Source organism: Condylostylus longicornis, unplaced genomic scaffold (genome assembly GCF_029603195.1).
Source record: "Condylostylus longicornis isolate FDR11 unplaced genomic scaffold, ASM2960319v2 ptg000135l, whole genome shotgun sequence".
Classification (NCBI taxonomy): Eukaryota; Metazoa; Arthropoda; class Insecta; order Diptera; family Dolichopodidae; genus Condylostylus; species Condylostylus longicornis.
Window position 1 is genome coordinate 4,957,520 of NW_026578103.1, and position 16,222 is coordinate 4,973,741.

The 16,222-nt window shown below is 24.1% G+C and overlaps 1 protein-coding gene across 3 annotated transcripts in view; it reads right to left on the reverse strand.

Moving 5' to 3' along the window:
• Positions 1 to 1,220: 1,220 nt before the first annotated feature.
• Positions 1,221 to 16,222, reverse strand: part of LOC129615392 (zinc finger protein chinmo) — a 28,917-nt gene continuing 13,915 nt past the window's right edge. Inside the window, exons 2-6 of one of the 3 annotated variants that reach the window (XM_055530563.1) lie at positions 3,604 to 4,035; positions 3,124 to 3,424; positions 2,880 to 3,030; positions 1,631 to 1,856; positions 1,221 to 1,558 (exon numbers count right to left, since the gene is read on the reverse strand). In XM_055530563.1, coding sequence (XP_055386538.1) covers positions 1,341 to 1,558; positions 1,631 to 1,856; positions 2,880 to 3,030; positions 3,124 to 3,424; positions 3,604 to 4,035 — 1,328 coding nt within the window. In that variant the 3' untranslated portion in view covers positions 1,221 to 1,340. Of the gene's footprint in view, positions 1,559 to 1,630; positions 1,857 to 2,879; positions 3,034 to 3,123; positions 3,425 to 3,603; positions 4,036 to 16,222 lie in introns of all 3 variants that reach the window. The other 2 variants (XM_055530562.1, XM_055530561.1) reach the window with 2 other exon arrangements.

Below are 16,222 nucleotides of genomic sequence, written 5' to 3' on the forward strand. Positions count from 1 at the left end.
GCGTTAATTTGTATTTTTTAAGTGATTTAATATTGCAAAAAAAAAATAAATATTCAATTGTATAATACATTTATGTATATAATAAGTTTCCAAGATAATTTTCCAGTCAAAAACGTTCATTTATTCAGTTACTTAATAATTATTAACCATTATTACACTATTTTTCTCATTTTAATGTTCTGTAAAAACATGTATGTAAGAAAAATCAATAATATAAAATCAATCTATTAGTTTTTATGTAATTATTTTCTAGCACCCTGAAAATCATTTTCAGTCATATTTTATTCTACATTAATTAACTTGTTTTTATTTTTAATCGGTTTAATTCTTCTAAGTAAAATGTAAAATGTTAACAGGAAACATAGCAAAATAATTATTTATATTAAATCTTTCATAGTTTTTAAAATAAATAATAAAATTAGATAAGAAAAAAATATTATTTAAAAAATCAATTTTTCATTTATGTGTTTTTAGTTTAAATATTTTTGTAAAAAAAATGCTTTTTTTATCGTTTTATATCTACTATTATGCATTTAGTTTGCAAATTATTTATATTTATTGCGTTTTAAATTGAATTTTATGAATTTTTCTGTGAATATAATTTTTAATTATCTATTGTTAATACAGAAATAATAAAAACTTAACAAAAACTATTTATTCTATTGCATTATATTACAAAATTTATTAATACCCAATACTCTTCTTCTTACTAAATATTTATTGACTATTCAAACTAATACAATAATTTATTTGATATCAAATCACAAAAGTTTGTACAACATAAAAATTTTGTATTTTTGACCTTACTAATGAATAAGTTTAAGTTGTCACTTAGCTCATTGAATAAATGAATAACTAAAAATAAAACAAAACACTTTTCTAATTAAAATAAAAAACTTTATGTTTTTTGAACAATATGTAAAAATGTCCAGCATTTAAACATTTGTATACATTTACACGCATTTTAAAAAAAAAAGAAAATTATATATTTTGCTTTAAGATATAGTTACTTAAATAAAACGTGATTTCTTTCATAGATAAGTTAAAAGTATTAGCCCATGACTATTTACTTTAACATTATTCTTAAATTATTGATAACAACTTGAATAAATCATATAGGAATATTTGTTTTTAACTAAAAAGAAGAGTTTACAAGGCATTAAAATATTTCATTTTAGATTTAATTTACGATATAACAAAATAATTCATTAAATTCAACATAATTTTTTAAAGTAATAATTTTAAAGTAAAAGAAACCATGAAGATATACATAATAAAAAAAATTATTTATGTTGTATCATTTTTAAATTTAAATAAGAAAAAAACAAATTAAACTTTTTCTATTGGGCGTGATTTTGTCCAGCCTGTAATTGATTGATACCAATTTCTTGTTTATGTTCGCGTGCAATATGTCGGCGTACTGTATTATTTCGTGTGAATGTTCTCGAACAGAAGGGGCACGGTACTCGTATACCTTGATGACGTTGTCTTATATGAGCTCTTAAATTAGTCTCATATCCGTATAAACGGTCACAGTAGAGGCACTTTAATTTTTTTCCTAAAAAAAATAATAGAAATATTGAGTAATATTTTTTTAGAATTAAACTAAAAATTTTGGAAAGTTATTTACTACCGTCAGCTGTATTCACCATCCCACTATTTTTATTATTTAATTTGGCTGCATTCCAAACATTCAACATATCCGCTGGAGCAATTGACGCTAAACCTCCCGGTATTGCTGCATCAACTGCTTTTTGATAATCAATAGCTGTCGGGGTTGGTGGGGCTGTGTTTGATGTTGGCGGTTGTGGTGAATAAGCTGTTTCCATTTTAACACGTAAATCTTCGGCGCCATTCTATATTAGTTAGAATCAAATTTTAATTGATTAAAATAGAAAGTGTGAAATTTATTTTTATTATAACATTATCATTATTATTAATGTTATAAAATTGACAATATTAATAAAAGTGAATACAAAATCTAATTTCTTAACCAAAATCTTACATAAATTTTGACATTTTGAATTTAAATTTTTGTTAAATTAGTAGTTTGTGTGTAATACAATAAATAAGTGTTAGAGTCTAGATGTTTTAAAAATTAAAATGACAATTTGAATTTTAAGATTGAAAAAAATTCGTAACGAATAGGTTTGTATAACTGTAGTTGATATAAAATTAAATCTTCAAGACTTCATTTTTTTCTTTATTGAGTCTTTATTTTATATTTTAAAATTCATATGGTGATTCGTGTAATCGTGTATGAAAACTTATGAAAATGATGAATTTTAATAAGCTTAAATTATTTTAGTCTAAATTATAATTTTTGAATTTAATGTAGAAAATTTTAATTTTAAATACATACATTAAAGGCATCTGTTCTAATTCTTAATGGTTAATTGTATATTTGTTGACATTGCGTTGATTATAAGCAAAATAATTATTCTTAAATTTAAAATCTTTTCTTATTTTAAGTTTTGTATTCACCAATTTTATTTTTACAATTACAATTAATAAAACAGAATAGTAATAAGATGTGATAGTAAAAAGCTTTGCGTTTAAGATATCTTATATGTAACTATAATTTTCAAGCTGTAAATAAAAGTAGAAGTATATATTTTATCCCCGATAAATAGGAAAATATTTACAACAAAATTAAAAGATAGAAATTTTGAAATAAAGTTCTATTTTTTACATAAATGTATACAAAAAATCTATTATTTGTATTAATTTTTAAACAAATTTCTACATCCATTCTCTGAAAGGACTTTTTCTTTTATTTAAAAAGAGTAAATGAAGAACGGAAAGAAAAACAAAAAATTTAAGGAAAAAAATACCTTAAACGCAAAACTATTTGTAGTGCTTTGACAATTATTCCTTACATCATTTGATTCAAGATCATCTTTATCATCATCGATGGGTTCGTTTTTGGTGGTACCATTATTCCTTTCAGGCCTATCGATACGATCTGAACAACTTGTTGTACTATTACCATTACCTGCCGTTGTTGTTGGTGGACTATGATTTTCATATCTGCTAATAATAACATAATTTATGCAATATATTTTATTTATATAGATAGCACAATACTTATTAAATAAAAATTTTAAAATAATTTATAGTTACCTGGATTGTGGTGAAGCTCTTTCTGATTGCATTGTATCCGCTTCTGTAGGTGCTGTTGATGATGCGCTACTTGACGGTCTGTATGATTTATTTAGTGGACTTGCACTTTCAGAACTACCTTTTGATCCGTCTCTTAGTACACTACCGCGTGTTTCTTGTTCAGGGAAAGGACTTCTGAAATGTCTTTTTCTTGGTGGATCGTAAGTTAATGGGCGATAAATTGAGGGAAGGTATGATGGAATACCACCTAAACTTGAGCTACTTGGATGCATTAATGAATCACATTCTTGCTTTAAGCTTCCTATAAATTAGAGTGAATATTGTTCGCATATTTATAAAATATCATAATTGTATACCTATATAGATATAATAACAATATAATAATTTACATGGTTATTATATGCAATAAAATTAAATTACAAAAAAAAACATCTATAATTTTGAATTGATTTATAAAATTAAAGTTCAATAAAAAATTACCTCCTACACCTCCAACACCAGAATTACCACTAACGCCGCTAGCCCCACTACCAACACCTCCAATACCACTGATATTGCTACCTTCATTTCCTCCTTGTGATGAAAGACTGTTACGACTATTATGCCGTCTGTTTGTAGGTGATTCAATAGGTGATTCGTGTGATTGTGATTGGGCGGCCGCTAATCTTCCATGTTCCGTTGATAATCCTTTAACTTGTAAATTTTCTGCTGACTTTAAAAAGCTGTTAAGTGCTTCTTGTGATACATGAACTTCACCTTTGTACATAAATTCTAATAATGCTGCCATATTTTCTGGTGATGTTGCCTCTAATATTACAACACATTGTCCATTGGTGGGTGCTCTTTCGAATATATCGGCAAATTTTTTCGAACATGCTGCCAAAATTAGTTTATGCGCTGTAAAAACTGTGCCTGTAAAAACATAAATTTTGTAAAATATTAGTTTTTATTGATACATATGTAAGTATATAGATTATATACATATATATAGGTGCAGATTATTACAAAAATATATTATGCTGTATCGAAAATATTATCCTAGCATATATATTTTCCTCAGGATATTAGAGCAAAACTGAAAAAATTCAATACCATGAGTAATCAATAGGTGTCAAATACATCAAACAAGGGACAGATACCAAGAATATTATTCTTAACATAAATATTTATACATTCATCATAGAACTTTCTAAATCAATCTGAGAAATTTCAGCTATAATTTGATTAAATAACCAAATGAAAAGACTTGAAAAAAGAACAAAACAGAATCATTTATCAATTATTTGCTTATGAACTGAATACTTATCAATTATTTAAGAATAATATGGCTTCACCATTTTATCTATGTATATACCCTGTTCATATAGCTTATCAATCATACTTTCTAGGACTCATCAGTTGATGTTACTGAAAAGTAATGAAGGTTTCAATTTTCTTTTTCTAAGTATTGATGTTTTCAATTTCCAATTTTCATTTTATTAAGAGCCAAATCAAGAGATCATGCTTTCACTAAGAGCCAAATTTTTGTTAGTAAACAATATCTTCAAGTGATGCGGCTTCAAAGAAATTAGTTTATAAATTTGAATAAGAGCAAAGTTAACTACTGAAAATTTAGTATTGACTACACCTCAAGTAAACAACTTATGACACAGGAAGTAATTTGAGGTCGAACCTATCTTTTAAGAACAAATTTCTTTATAATAAGTTTGCTTCAGTTAACTTTAATGTTTTATTCAAAATATAGAAAAGCTTAAATTTAGAGGTTTTTATATATTTATATAGTATTATGTGTGTATAGTATTGTAATTAGATAATAAAATTTAATTAGTACATTTATAATTATATAATACATGTGTAGACTCAAAATATATGTTACATATAATATATAAACTCGTATGGTTGCTCTTAATTGATGTTCTTTTTAGCATTGTTCCAAAAAAAATTTATACCCGCCTAAAACCCTAAAACCTAATTTCTATAAACACAGAAGGCTAACGGTAAATTCCACGCCATTAAAAAATGTATTAAAATCGAGAATTATGATAACCACTCTTTAAATTTATTTTTGTTTCACTTCAAAGAATGCACAAATAATTCATCCTAAAAATATGCAATTCTTGAAATAGTTTCGTATATGAATGAAAATAATTTTAATAGTGTAGTGGGTATACACAGATTGTTTCACAGATTTTTACCATTGATTTAACCCAAATTCATTTCCATTAGTTTCCTGATTTAAAATTTTTCCATGTCGTGTTCGCTTAACTTTAAAAATTAGATACGCACTGTATATATTATGTACGTACATTCGTATCTGCAAGCAGATTTTTTAATATTCATGTATACATACATATACTTGAATATACATATATGCGCATTTATGCGTTAGCAACTGGGTAAAATTGACTTTTCAGATTTTGAACAGATATCATTTAAAATACATAACACATACATACATATGCATGTAAGTATATATTCGTGTATATTTCCTATTACACCGCAATTGCGATCGTTTTGCGCAAAAGTAACAATATACTTTTAATTAAATGAAGTGCATAAATCATAATAAGTATTTTCAAATACTTATTATGTTAATTTAATATTGTATTCAGATATACAGTTTTACATGTCTATATATACACTTATGTATGCACATAAGAAAGTGTATTCGTATTAATAATATATTTGTAAATTTCGTTAATTTTTGTATTTCCATTCTATTTGGATTTCTAAAAAATTCTGTTTTATAGGTAATCAAATTCAGTATAGCATTCTACATATTTACATATACACATATTATGCAGATACTTACATATGTACATATGTACATGTACCTATGTATATGTATGTATATGAAAATAGTACAACTCACCAAAAAAAATACGCACGTAAATACATCCGCATATAAACGTAAATAAATAAATATGCACATACGTATATACATACATAAGTACGTATGGGTATCTATAAACATAATCAATATTATGTTTACATACATACATACATATCTATGTATATATAGAAGAAAACACTTGAGAACTTTCAAGGAAATTCACATTGCAAACTAATTCAACAATAAAAAACAGAAAACCTAGTTACCTACCTACCTAAAAAAAAACCAAATAAATTTAAAATCTAAATAACAAAATAATATTTAATTTTTATTTCTTTCTTTTCTTTTTTTTATATAAACAAAATTTAATACACAGCATTATGATAATCACCCAGTCAATAGTCAAAATGAATACGTACACATTTTCCCATATAATGTACATATATTATACCGTATACCTTCTAGCCTATTGTATACATACATGAATGTATGGAAGTTTATTATATTTTTTTTATTCACAAAAATAATTATGTATGTACATATGTATGTATACAAATTTGTGAACGTATCTAAAGAGCTCACAAAGAACAATAATAAAATGAAATATTCCGCATTTAAACAACATACCCTATTTTTTTTTTTTTTTAATTTTCTCTTCTAACCCCCCTTATTCCTCTTTCTCTATATACAAAAACACAAAAATATAGGTCACAAAATCGCATACAAACATATCACGATTGCAAAATAAACGATTTTTTGTTTGATTTTTGTTCTTGTAAATTCTTGTTTTCATTTTCTTGCTTTTATTAAAAAAAGAAGAACGAAAACAAAAACAAAAGCAATAAAAAATCTAAAAAAATTTTTTGGTAAAAAATATATTTTTCAGTCAATATAATCATTATCTAAAAATATATTTCATAAAAAAAAAAACAACTTTTAATGCACCACCATTAGTATTGGTTTATTAAGACAACCCCATCTACAGAGTGGTAGTAGTACACGCGCATTGTTTTTTCATTTTCTTTATTTAAGCTTTTATCCGTATAAGGAAAGGTGAATCTAAAATTGATTTTCCAGTAATTACCCATGTAAATGAAAGTGCAGAAGAATATTATGATCGCAAAAGGCTATCGATTTCAAAATTACGATTTATTTTATGGAAGAGATAACAACCCTATTATTAATTCCGTTAGTAGCCCTGAAATTCCGAAAAATGCGAATGTCATATTGCTAATTCCGAATTACTAAAATTTTTTAAAAAATTTACGCAAGTAGTAAAAATAATGTCAAAAATTTACGAAATTTTACGAAATAAATTTTTAAGTTTTGAGTTTAAGTTCCTTCAAAACAACTACCATGGAGGGAAATGAATTCATATTTGGTAAAAAAAATTTTTTTTGCACTTTTCAAAAATATTTAAAAACTAAAAAAATTGCAAAACCCCGTTTTTAAAAAGTATACAAAAGCATTTGAAAGTTGTTTTCAGAAACAAAAAAAATCAAAATAAAAATTTGACAGTATGTATTTGATTCTCCGAAAGATGGTGCTGGAATTGATGATTCAAAATCTCTACAAGTTGAATTTGTAATCATTCAATAGTCTGCGATCATTTCAAGTTCGTAATTTGCAGAACTATTTGTAAGACGAATGGAAATCATTACAGGCCAAAAGTTTGTAAATTTTAGCTTATGCAATTAGACAATAACAGATTGAACTTTAACTTATATGTTAGTTTGTAAATAAAACTTTTTGTTGCTGAAACGTTAAGAACTGAAATATCGCAAAACCATTTTTTTTCGTGTGTAATTTGTAAATGCTGTTTTTTAAAAGAAATACTATTATGTCTATAATAGTGAAAACTACCGCATAAATTGAAATACTGAACATTTCACATTAATTTTCTACATAAAAATGTGAAGCCAACTGGAGAAATAAATGTGTTTAGCAAAAAAAAAAAATAGGTAATAAGTAGATTTTAGAGAATGTTATTACGTAACAACATTTTGATGAAAAGTGTACACTATTAGGTTACAGATGACAACTTCAATATAATATTTCATACTGTACGTTTATGTTTCAACATGTACATGTGTTCAGCAATAATAAGGTATGTACTCGTATGTACATACATATGCTCATATATAATATACTTTTGAAATAATGAAGTAATTTTGAATTTAAATATTCTTTGATTCAACTAAATGATGGCATAAGTTGAATTGGTGGAGTTAATCATAAGGTTAATTTGCGAATCGGAGATAACCATTTTGAAAAGATGAAGTACAATTGAGTGAAAGAAATGCTGAAATGAAGTGTAAAAATTTATTTTTAGTGAAAAAGCAGGTAGAATTTTTTGCATACATATATGAACTTATTTTAATTTCCCACTCTCATAATTCTCATAATTTAATAATAGAAATTCTCATAATTGAGCGGGATAGTTTTCTGTATATTCATTTTCTTTTTTTGTATTTTTTATTTATACAAATGCTAAAATATATAAATTCGCCCGATCGACAAAAATTAATTGCGCTTTTTTTTTATAGTTTTTATGGTGCAAAGATAAAAATATTTGTATAATAATTATTTATGTTAATATGTTTACACATATACTTATATATATTCATAGGCATATAATGATAATGTATATACAAATATGTAAGTGTATGCGAACAATATGAGAACAAGGTATACATACAATAGGAAATACAAAGTAAAATTAAGGTATCAAAAAATTTAATTCTTGTTTTCTTCCCAAACACGTTTTTGTTTTCTCTTTCACTTTTATTTATACTAAAAAATATTTTTCTTCTCTTTTTTCAATTCTTAACGTATAAGCATTTTTGTAGTGGAATGAAGGCGCTAGCACTAGTAAAGATAAGAAAAAATTCTATTTTTTGTCGCATAGTATAATGAAAATATAAGATTAGGAAATAGATTTGTGACATTTTTTATGAATGAAATCAAATGGTTAAAAAGAAAATTTTTGTGTCTAATAAAGTATGTATTTTGTCCCCCGAATCATATAGGAAAATTCTTTTTTTTTTCTGTGATTCCGTCTTTTTTTCAGAAGAATAAAGACTTTCTTTGTTACATAACACGGGTAATTTTTTTACTTGACTTAGATTTTACTTGACGGATGATATGGTGTATCTAGAATACCTTTGTAACATTTCAATAAATTGAATTTAAGAACTATTAATCTATACATATGTACATCAAGCTATTTTAATATTATTACAGGCCACTATTGGAATAGTTTGTATTTTATATTAATTAAAAATTTATATTTTTAGTTTAAATTTTGCAATATAAATTGCGGATGCTTGACCACAACCCTCTTGTAAAAGTTTGTTTAATTATTTGCATTAGTTCAGTGACGCAACTCTTAATACATTTCTGACCATCATGGGTTATCATTATTATAAAGGTTTTTAGATATACAAGATAGTTCAGAACGAATATAAAGATTAGCGAGCGGTGATTCCTTAGAGGTTTTTTTTAGAAACAAATTTTTCGTGTGGGGGTTTTCGGACATGTAGGGGCAGTATTAAAGTGTTAAAGATAATCATATTGAAAATATTCTGCTAGGAATTTCAAGTTCTTAATTACATGATAAGCCTTCAAACTGTTAAAGTTAAAGAAATGCAGCTGTTGTTTTTCAAAAATAAGTTACTACTGTTTTTTACAATTTTTACATAAAGGAAATGTATGTGATTAATAGAAGACTTACCGCTTTTCAAATAGTAATGTCTATACTTAAACATGTAGTTTTGAGAAAATTATTCCAAAAATGTTTATTATTTTTCTCAAATTTTCAGTAAAAAAATAATTTCCAATTAATTGTATAACTAAACTTATTTAATAGTTCTAGAAAACTGTTACGTTAAAAACTTAAAGTGAAAGAATTTTAGTAACGTACATGAAGTTGATTTAGAATAACGAGAAATGGTGATATAATATTAGGTACGATAACATAATCATGTGTGCATTTTAAATTTCATTTTATTTAGTAACTATTTGTAACATGCTGATTACGTTACACTAAATTATATAATTAAACTACATACATTCAAATTTAAATAATGAACATGTAAGTATTGAATAAAAAGTAAAATTTTTAAATTTAATAAATTTAATTACATTAATCTTGAAATTTTGAGATTTTATAATAATTCTTATATTGAATAAGCAGCATTATATATAACAAGAAAAAAAGAATTAGTTCACTTTCTATATGTATACAATGTTAAGAAATCTCCTATTTATTATTGAACGTCATAACAAATTTCTTATATTACATGTACTTACGTATATGTGTATGTATGTATGTATTTCGTATAATAAAACTAATTTAGTCATTATTATTTCAAATCGAATGGTAGTCATTGGTAATATTTCAACAATGATAATATTATGTCCTTTAAGTTCAAATATATTGTATATTTTGCATATATATACTTACTTGCATTACATATATACACACTTAACATTTTACAATAGTCGTAGGTGTTTTGGGAATTTGATATTTTTAATAAATGATTTTTGTTACCTATGTATATATGCGTATGTATGTACAAGTAAAATATTCACATATTCATATTTCTATGTGTACAATAGAGATTTCAGAGAGAGAAAACAAAAAATATGAATAAAAAAAATAAAGAAAAAAGTGTCAGGAAGCTTTCGAATTTTAATACAATACAGAATGTACGTATGTGTAGACATATGCATATATGAGGATATTGTTTTACATACAAAACAAGATTTCTAAAATATTTTTTTCAATTACTTTTATTACAATATATTTTTCTTTTTGATTTTCATTTCTATGGGGAGGAGTTGTAACATTAACTTCAACTGAATTGACAAAAAAAGAAAAAACAACAACAACAAATATGATGCTGGCGTTATGCCGGCATCATCTTTCACTGTCGACTTGTCAATGTCACATGTTGCTGTGTTGCTACGTTCCTTATACACAATTATTACATATTATTAAGATATAAAAAAAAAATAACAAAATTAACAAAAACAAAAAAAATAATAAAAATTCCAAAATGAATACGAAATGACAATAATGTAAAAAGAAAATAATAAAATGAAATAAACAAGAAAATACAAAAAAAAAGGAACAGGATACCTAATAAAGACAATTGTGTAAAATTCCCGCTATATGGAGTAGTGAGAGAAAATTTATTACTTAGTATTTTTATACATACAATTTTTCTTTTTTATTTCTTTGGGGTGGTTAAGACAAAATAAAAATGTTAGAGAACAAAAACGAGCGAAGAAAAACCAATAAAAAGAACAACAGAAGAAAGAAGAAACACCAAAAGAGAAAAAAAAATGTGTTAAAAAAATTTTCTTAGCGCCAAATTAAACGAAAACAAAAAATTAATAAGAAATTCGAGAGAAAAAAAAGGACTCGTTTATTATTTTTATCTTCATAAAAACAACATAGACATTCCTTTTTTCTTTGCTTTTCTGCCCTTTTTTTTGTTTGTTTTTTGATTTTATGTTTCAAGGACATTTTTTTTTTCTTTCTTGTTTTGACTGTGTACATTTTATTTATAAACAAAAGCCAGTCAAATAGACGTGTGGCATTGTTTTTTTTTCTTTATTTGTTTTAGTATAAAAGAAAAAGGAAAAAATAATTTTATAAAACATCACAAAAATGCTGCTCGAATTTTTGAAAAATGAGGGCCATATTTAAACATGAAATCAAAATCTAATAAAAGTTATAGAAAATCTTTTATTTTTATAACATTCCATAAAATCTAAAGAATACACAAATTATTTTTAATTTTATGTAAATGCAATTTTTTTTAACAAATTTAACAATTAATTTTTTTAAATTTTCATTATAGCATGGTATAGAAACCTATGATAAAAATTTTATGTATATAGGATGTGTATTTATGCAAATATGGTAACAATGCATGTCCTTAAACATGTCCTTAAAATCAAAAATAAAGTGAATTATGATGCAATAAGAATTAATGCGGAGTGTGAAGATAAAGTGTTTCAAAAGGCAGATATCGTTTCTAAAATATGCAAAAATTAAAGGTGCAATGATCTGTGTTAAAAGAAGACTCAATATTGTGTGAACAATTGCCAAAAAGGTTGTATAATTTCTGAATAAAAATAAAATCAAATTTATATTTGTACATTTGATATCAGAACTGAGATATAAAATAACAAGGAAACCTCTTATATATTCATTAAAATTTGGTCCTAAATATCAAAATTTTTCGTAGTTAAAGCTGATACTCAATATATTATAAAAATTAATTTATACAATGCGTAGGTAATAATGACCGGGGGGTCAAGAGTGCAGAAAATTGCAAAAAAACAAACTGACAAATATTTTTTTTTTATTCATATAGTTTTTCATATTCATATACGCCTTCATATATGCAATTTTTACTAAAGTTGAATGTTTTTTGTTAAAAGAATTTTGAAAATAAGTTAAAAATTAATTGTCCTTTGAATATATTAATAAATAAGCTAAATTATATAAGCTACATTTCCTTATTCCATTTTTCGTATATTTTATATATAAAGCAAAATTCTATGTAAGAAAATGAAACTCTATATAATGAAAAAATGTTTTTAATTTAAGAGATGAGCCCATAATTAACCTACTATTTTAGTAAAAACGTAATTAATTATAATATTTTTTAACCAGTTTTATTTTTTATGTGTACTACAACATTATATATATATATATATATATATATATATAATACATTTACTACGTATTTATAAATATGTACGTGAATAGGTACATAAATTTTATGTATTTGTTATAGAAATTTAAATTTTGATTTTTTATAAATTAATAAAATTCATGAATGAATTAAATTTTTATTGTTGACCATTTTTTTTTTCTTTTTTTTTAGTAATTTTATTTTTATTTCACTAATAAATTTGCCGTCTCTTAAATGTCTAATAAAAATTTATACATGTACTTAGGTATTCACATATAATAATAAAAATAGTAAATTAAAATTAAATGTCTAATTCAAAAACTAGTTTATTTTATGTACATAAATACTTGTTTATGTTTGTATATATACAGAAAATTTTTCATTAAAGATTTTGTAAATATAACAAAAAAAATAAAGCAGAATAATTTAAAAATTCAAAATGAAGAGGGAAAAATCACTTTAATTAATTTATTATAGAATGCAGAAAACCAGACATCACCTGGTCTAAAAAACCCACTCTTAAATTTTTATATAAAAAAAAACAACAAGATCAAAAATTTTTTTTTGTCTTTAACAATATTCTAATAGTTCTCTTTATTATCTTAAAAATGAATTCAAAAATAATAAAAAAAATATCAAGGTCATATTATGTCTGCTATAAAAATGTTTTAAAAAAATTAATTATTTAGTTGTGAGCTGACAATAAAAAAAATCAAAAATATTTTGTAATTGCATCTCTTTTCAGAAATTTCAGAAAGCTTTATCTCGCGAATTGATTAAATTATTGTTAGAGGAAAATATAAATAGAAAAAATTAATTTTATTTATTTTTTATAACAAAATCATAGGGCAGTTTTTTTTTAATATTTTCATGTATACATACATGTATGATAATATAATAGTATGAAATATGTGGTAATGTATAAATATGTACATATATACATGAATACATAGGAATAGAAGCATGTAAACTTATATATATGTATTTGTATTTCAATCAAAAAATATCGAGATGCTTTGAATAAATTCGAATCAAACGAATGATTAAAATCGTTCATAATATTTAAAAGTACTTCTTTTAAAATTATATAGAGCTACGTTATGTATGCTCTTTTTAAATTATTTCTCTTTTACAACAATACATTATCTTTTTGCATACTGTTAGGAGAAGGACAAAAATTAAAAGAAGCGTTATTATATTGTAATAGAATTTAAAATTCTATAACTATATAAATGCTAAGATTTTTAAGAACTTAATAAAACATATGAATAAGTAGTTTAAAAAAAATATAGTTGGATCATACCGATGGTGCATAGCATATTTTCCTTGAACAAGAAAATTTTAGTAGCATATTATTTAGTTAATCATTTCATTAATATACTAAAATTTAAAAAATCATTGCATACTTTTGGGAGAATATTAGAAAAAAGTGTTAATATAATGGTCGAATTCAAGGGCTAATTATGTTTTTTTATGGTAAGACATTTGGAAAATCTTACTAATTTCGAGAGACGATAATTTTGAAGGCGAAGAAATCAGTGTCTAGGAGCTTCTAAAATTTCAGATTCCTATACAGTTTATCATCCAGTAGAAAAAAGTTATGTTATAAAAATAAAAAAAAAAATGGGTTTAAGATAACTTTTAGTTTCGCAGGCCTGTTTGTAATTGTAATATTTAATTATGCTATTCTGCTATTAGAATTTAAATTTTTTTTTGTGTTTTTAAATGGCATTATTTTTAGGACTTTGAGAACAATCATTTTTAAAAAGGGGCGGCTATAGGTAAAAATTTTATTTTAGTAAAAAAATCTCAAAGAGTTCTCAAATTTTGCAAATAGATGCACGGACAGACGGGTGCACGAACTAATAATTTTAATTGGAATTAATAAGCAACTTTTTTTTAATTTTGTTGGAAGAGTGAAAATAGATTGCTAAAAATTTGAAGTTTTGATTTTTTTGTGTTTATGGTTCGGATACAATAAATTTTAATTTTGGATAACTAATTTTTGAAGCGGCGAGATAATTAGGTTTATTCTCCCAAAATTCTTTCTATTTTAGAGGTGTAGTGTAGAGCATTTATAGTTTAAAATTAAAGAGTATAAGTTATAGTTTAAAATTAAAGTTTTCCAATTTATTAGCAAATATCCAAGTTATAAAAATCTTAATGTGGTAAAGTCAAAGGCTCAAGAAAGCTCTAACAATTCTTAGTCTGAATAATATTTTCTTGCATATGATTTCATATGTTAAATAATTGTTACATTTTTAATAGTATCTGTGTTACTCTGAGACATTGCGATCTAAACAGCGTTTGTGCATACAAAAATATAAAAATTTGTATTATTTAATATAAAATGCACATACACAGGAACATAAAAATTCGCGTTATTTTCTTTTTGAATTTCCTAAAGATTTCTATATGAAAAAATTGGTAAATAAAATGATAATCACAAAAATACAAATAGGAAAAACATTTAACAGAATTGCGCAATTTCAGCTTACTTACATACATAACATATATATATCCACTTATACATATACATACTTATATGGTTTTAAATATTAAATTCCCTTCCGCTATTTATTTTTTTTTAATTGACTTGTATTAGCATTTATAGAATCAAAAATAGTAGTTATTAGGCATATATTCGAACAAGTGTATACATAAGTATGTAAATACATATGTATACATAATTTATAAAAAGTAGTATAACAAGTAGCAATAAAATAATATTGTGTCTTATAAAAATTACAATATGATATACTATGTACATATACATGTGTATATTCTATTAAAAAAAATAAGAAAAAATCATAACAGTTCAGGTTTTTTATTTTTTAGTTAATAGTTTTCTTCCAAAATATTATGTATAAAATTTTAATACAAAAATATTTTTCAAGGCTATATTAATAAGAAGCTTGAAATAGTACATACATAAATATGTATATTAAAATGTACATATTGCATAAGTATGTGTAAATGTTGAATTATATATTTTCTTTTGCACATTTTCAATATTTTTCTTTTCAATAGATTCTTAACTTTATTGAGAAAAGACGAAAAAAAAAACAACAGCAGAAAAACGTAAACAGTAAGCAACCTATAATAAATAAAATATTTAAAAGCGGTGGAAAAAAAACTACAAAAACAGAAAAAAACAAAATCATCTACAAAAAAAACCCAAACAAACATCAGATTATGATAATGAATCGCGCAATATTTGTACAACTGATCGCTAACCACAATTCTCAATACGTACATACATTTGTATAAGTGTATATGAACTATGTATGTATATAGTTAATTAATTAAATTTTATTACATAATATTATTCATAATTATTCTTATATAACACATTTACATAATGCTGGGTGCTTTCTTATTTTTAATTTTATTTCCTCTTCTTGTGTTCTTCTTGAAGAATTTTTAAAAAATGTGTTTCTCTAGCAATTAAAATTTGTTATCAAAATTTAAGTTAATTAAGTTCTATTTCTACTGACTGTATTGCATATAACGCCCCTTAACGTTGTCCAATGACATTAAATTTTGCATATTG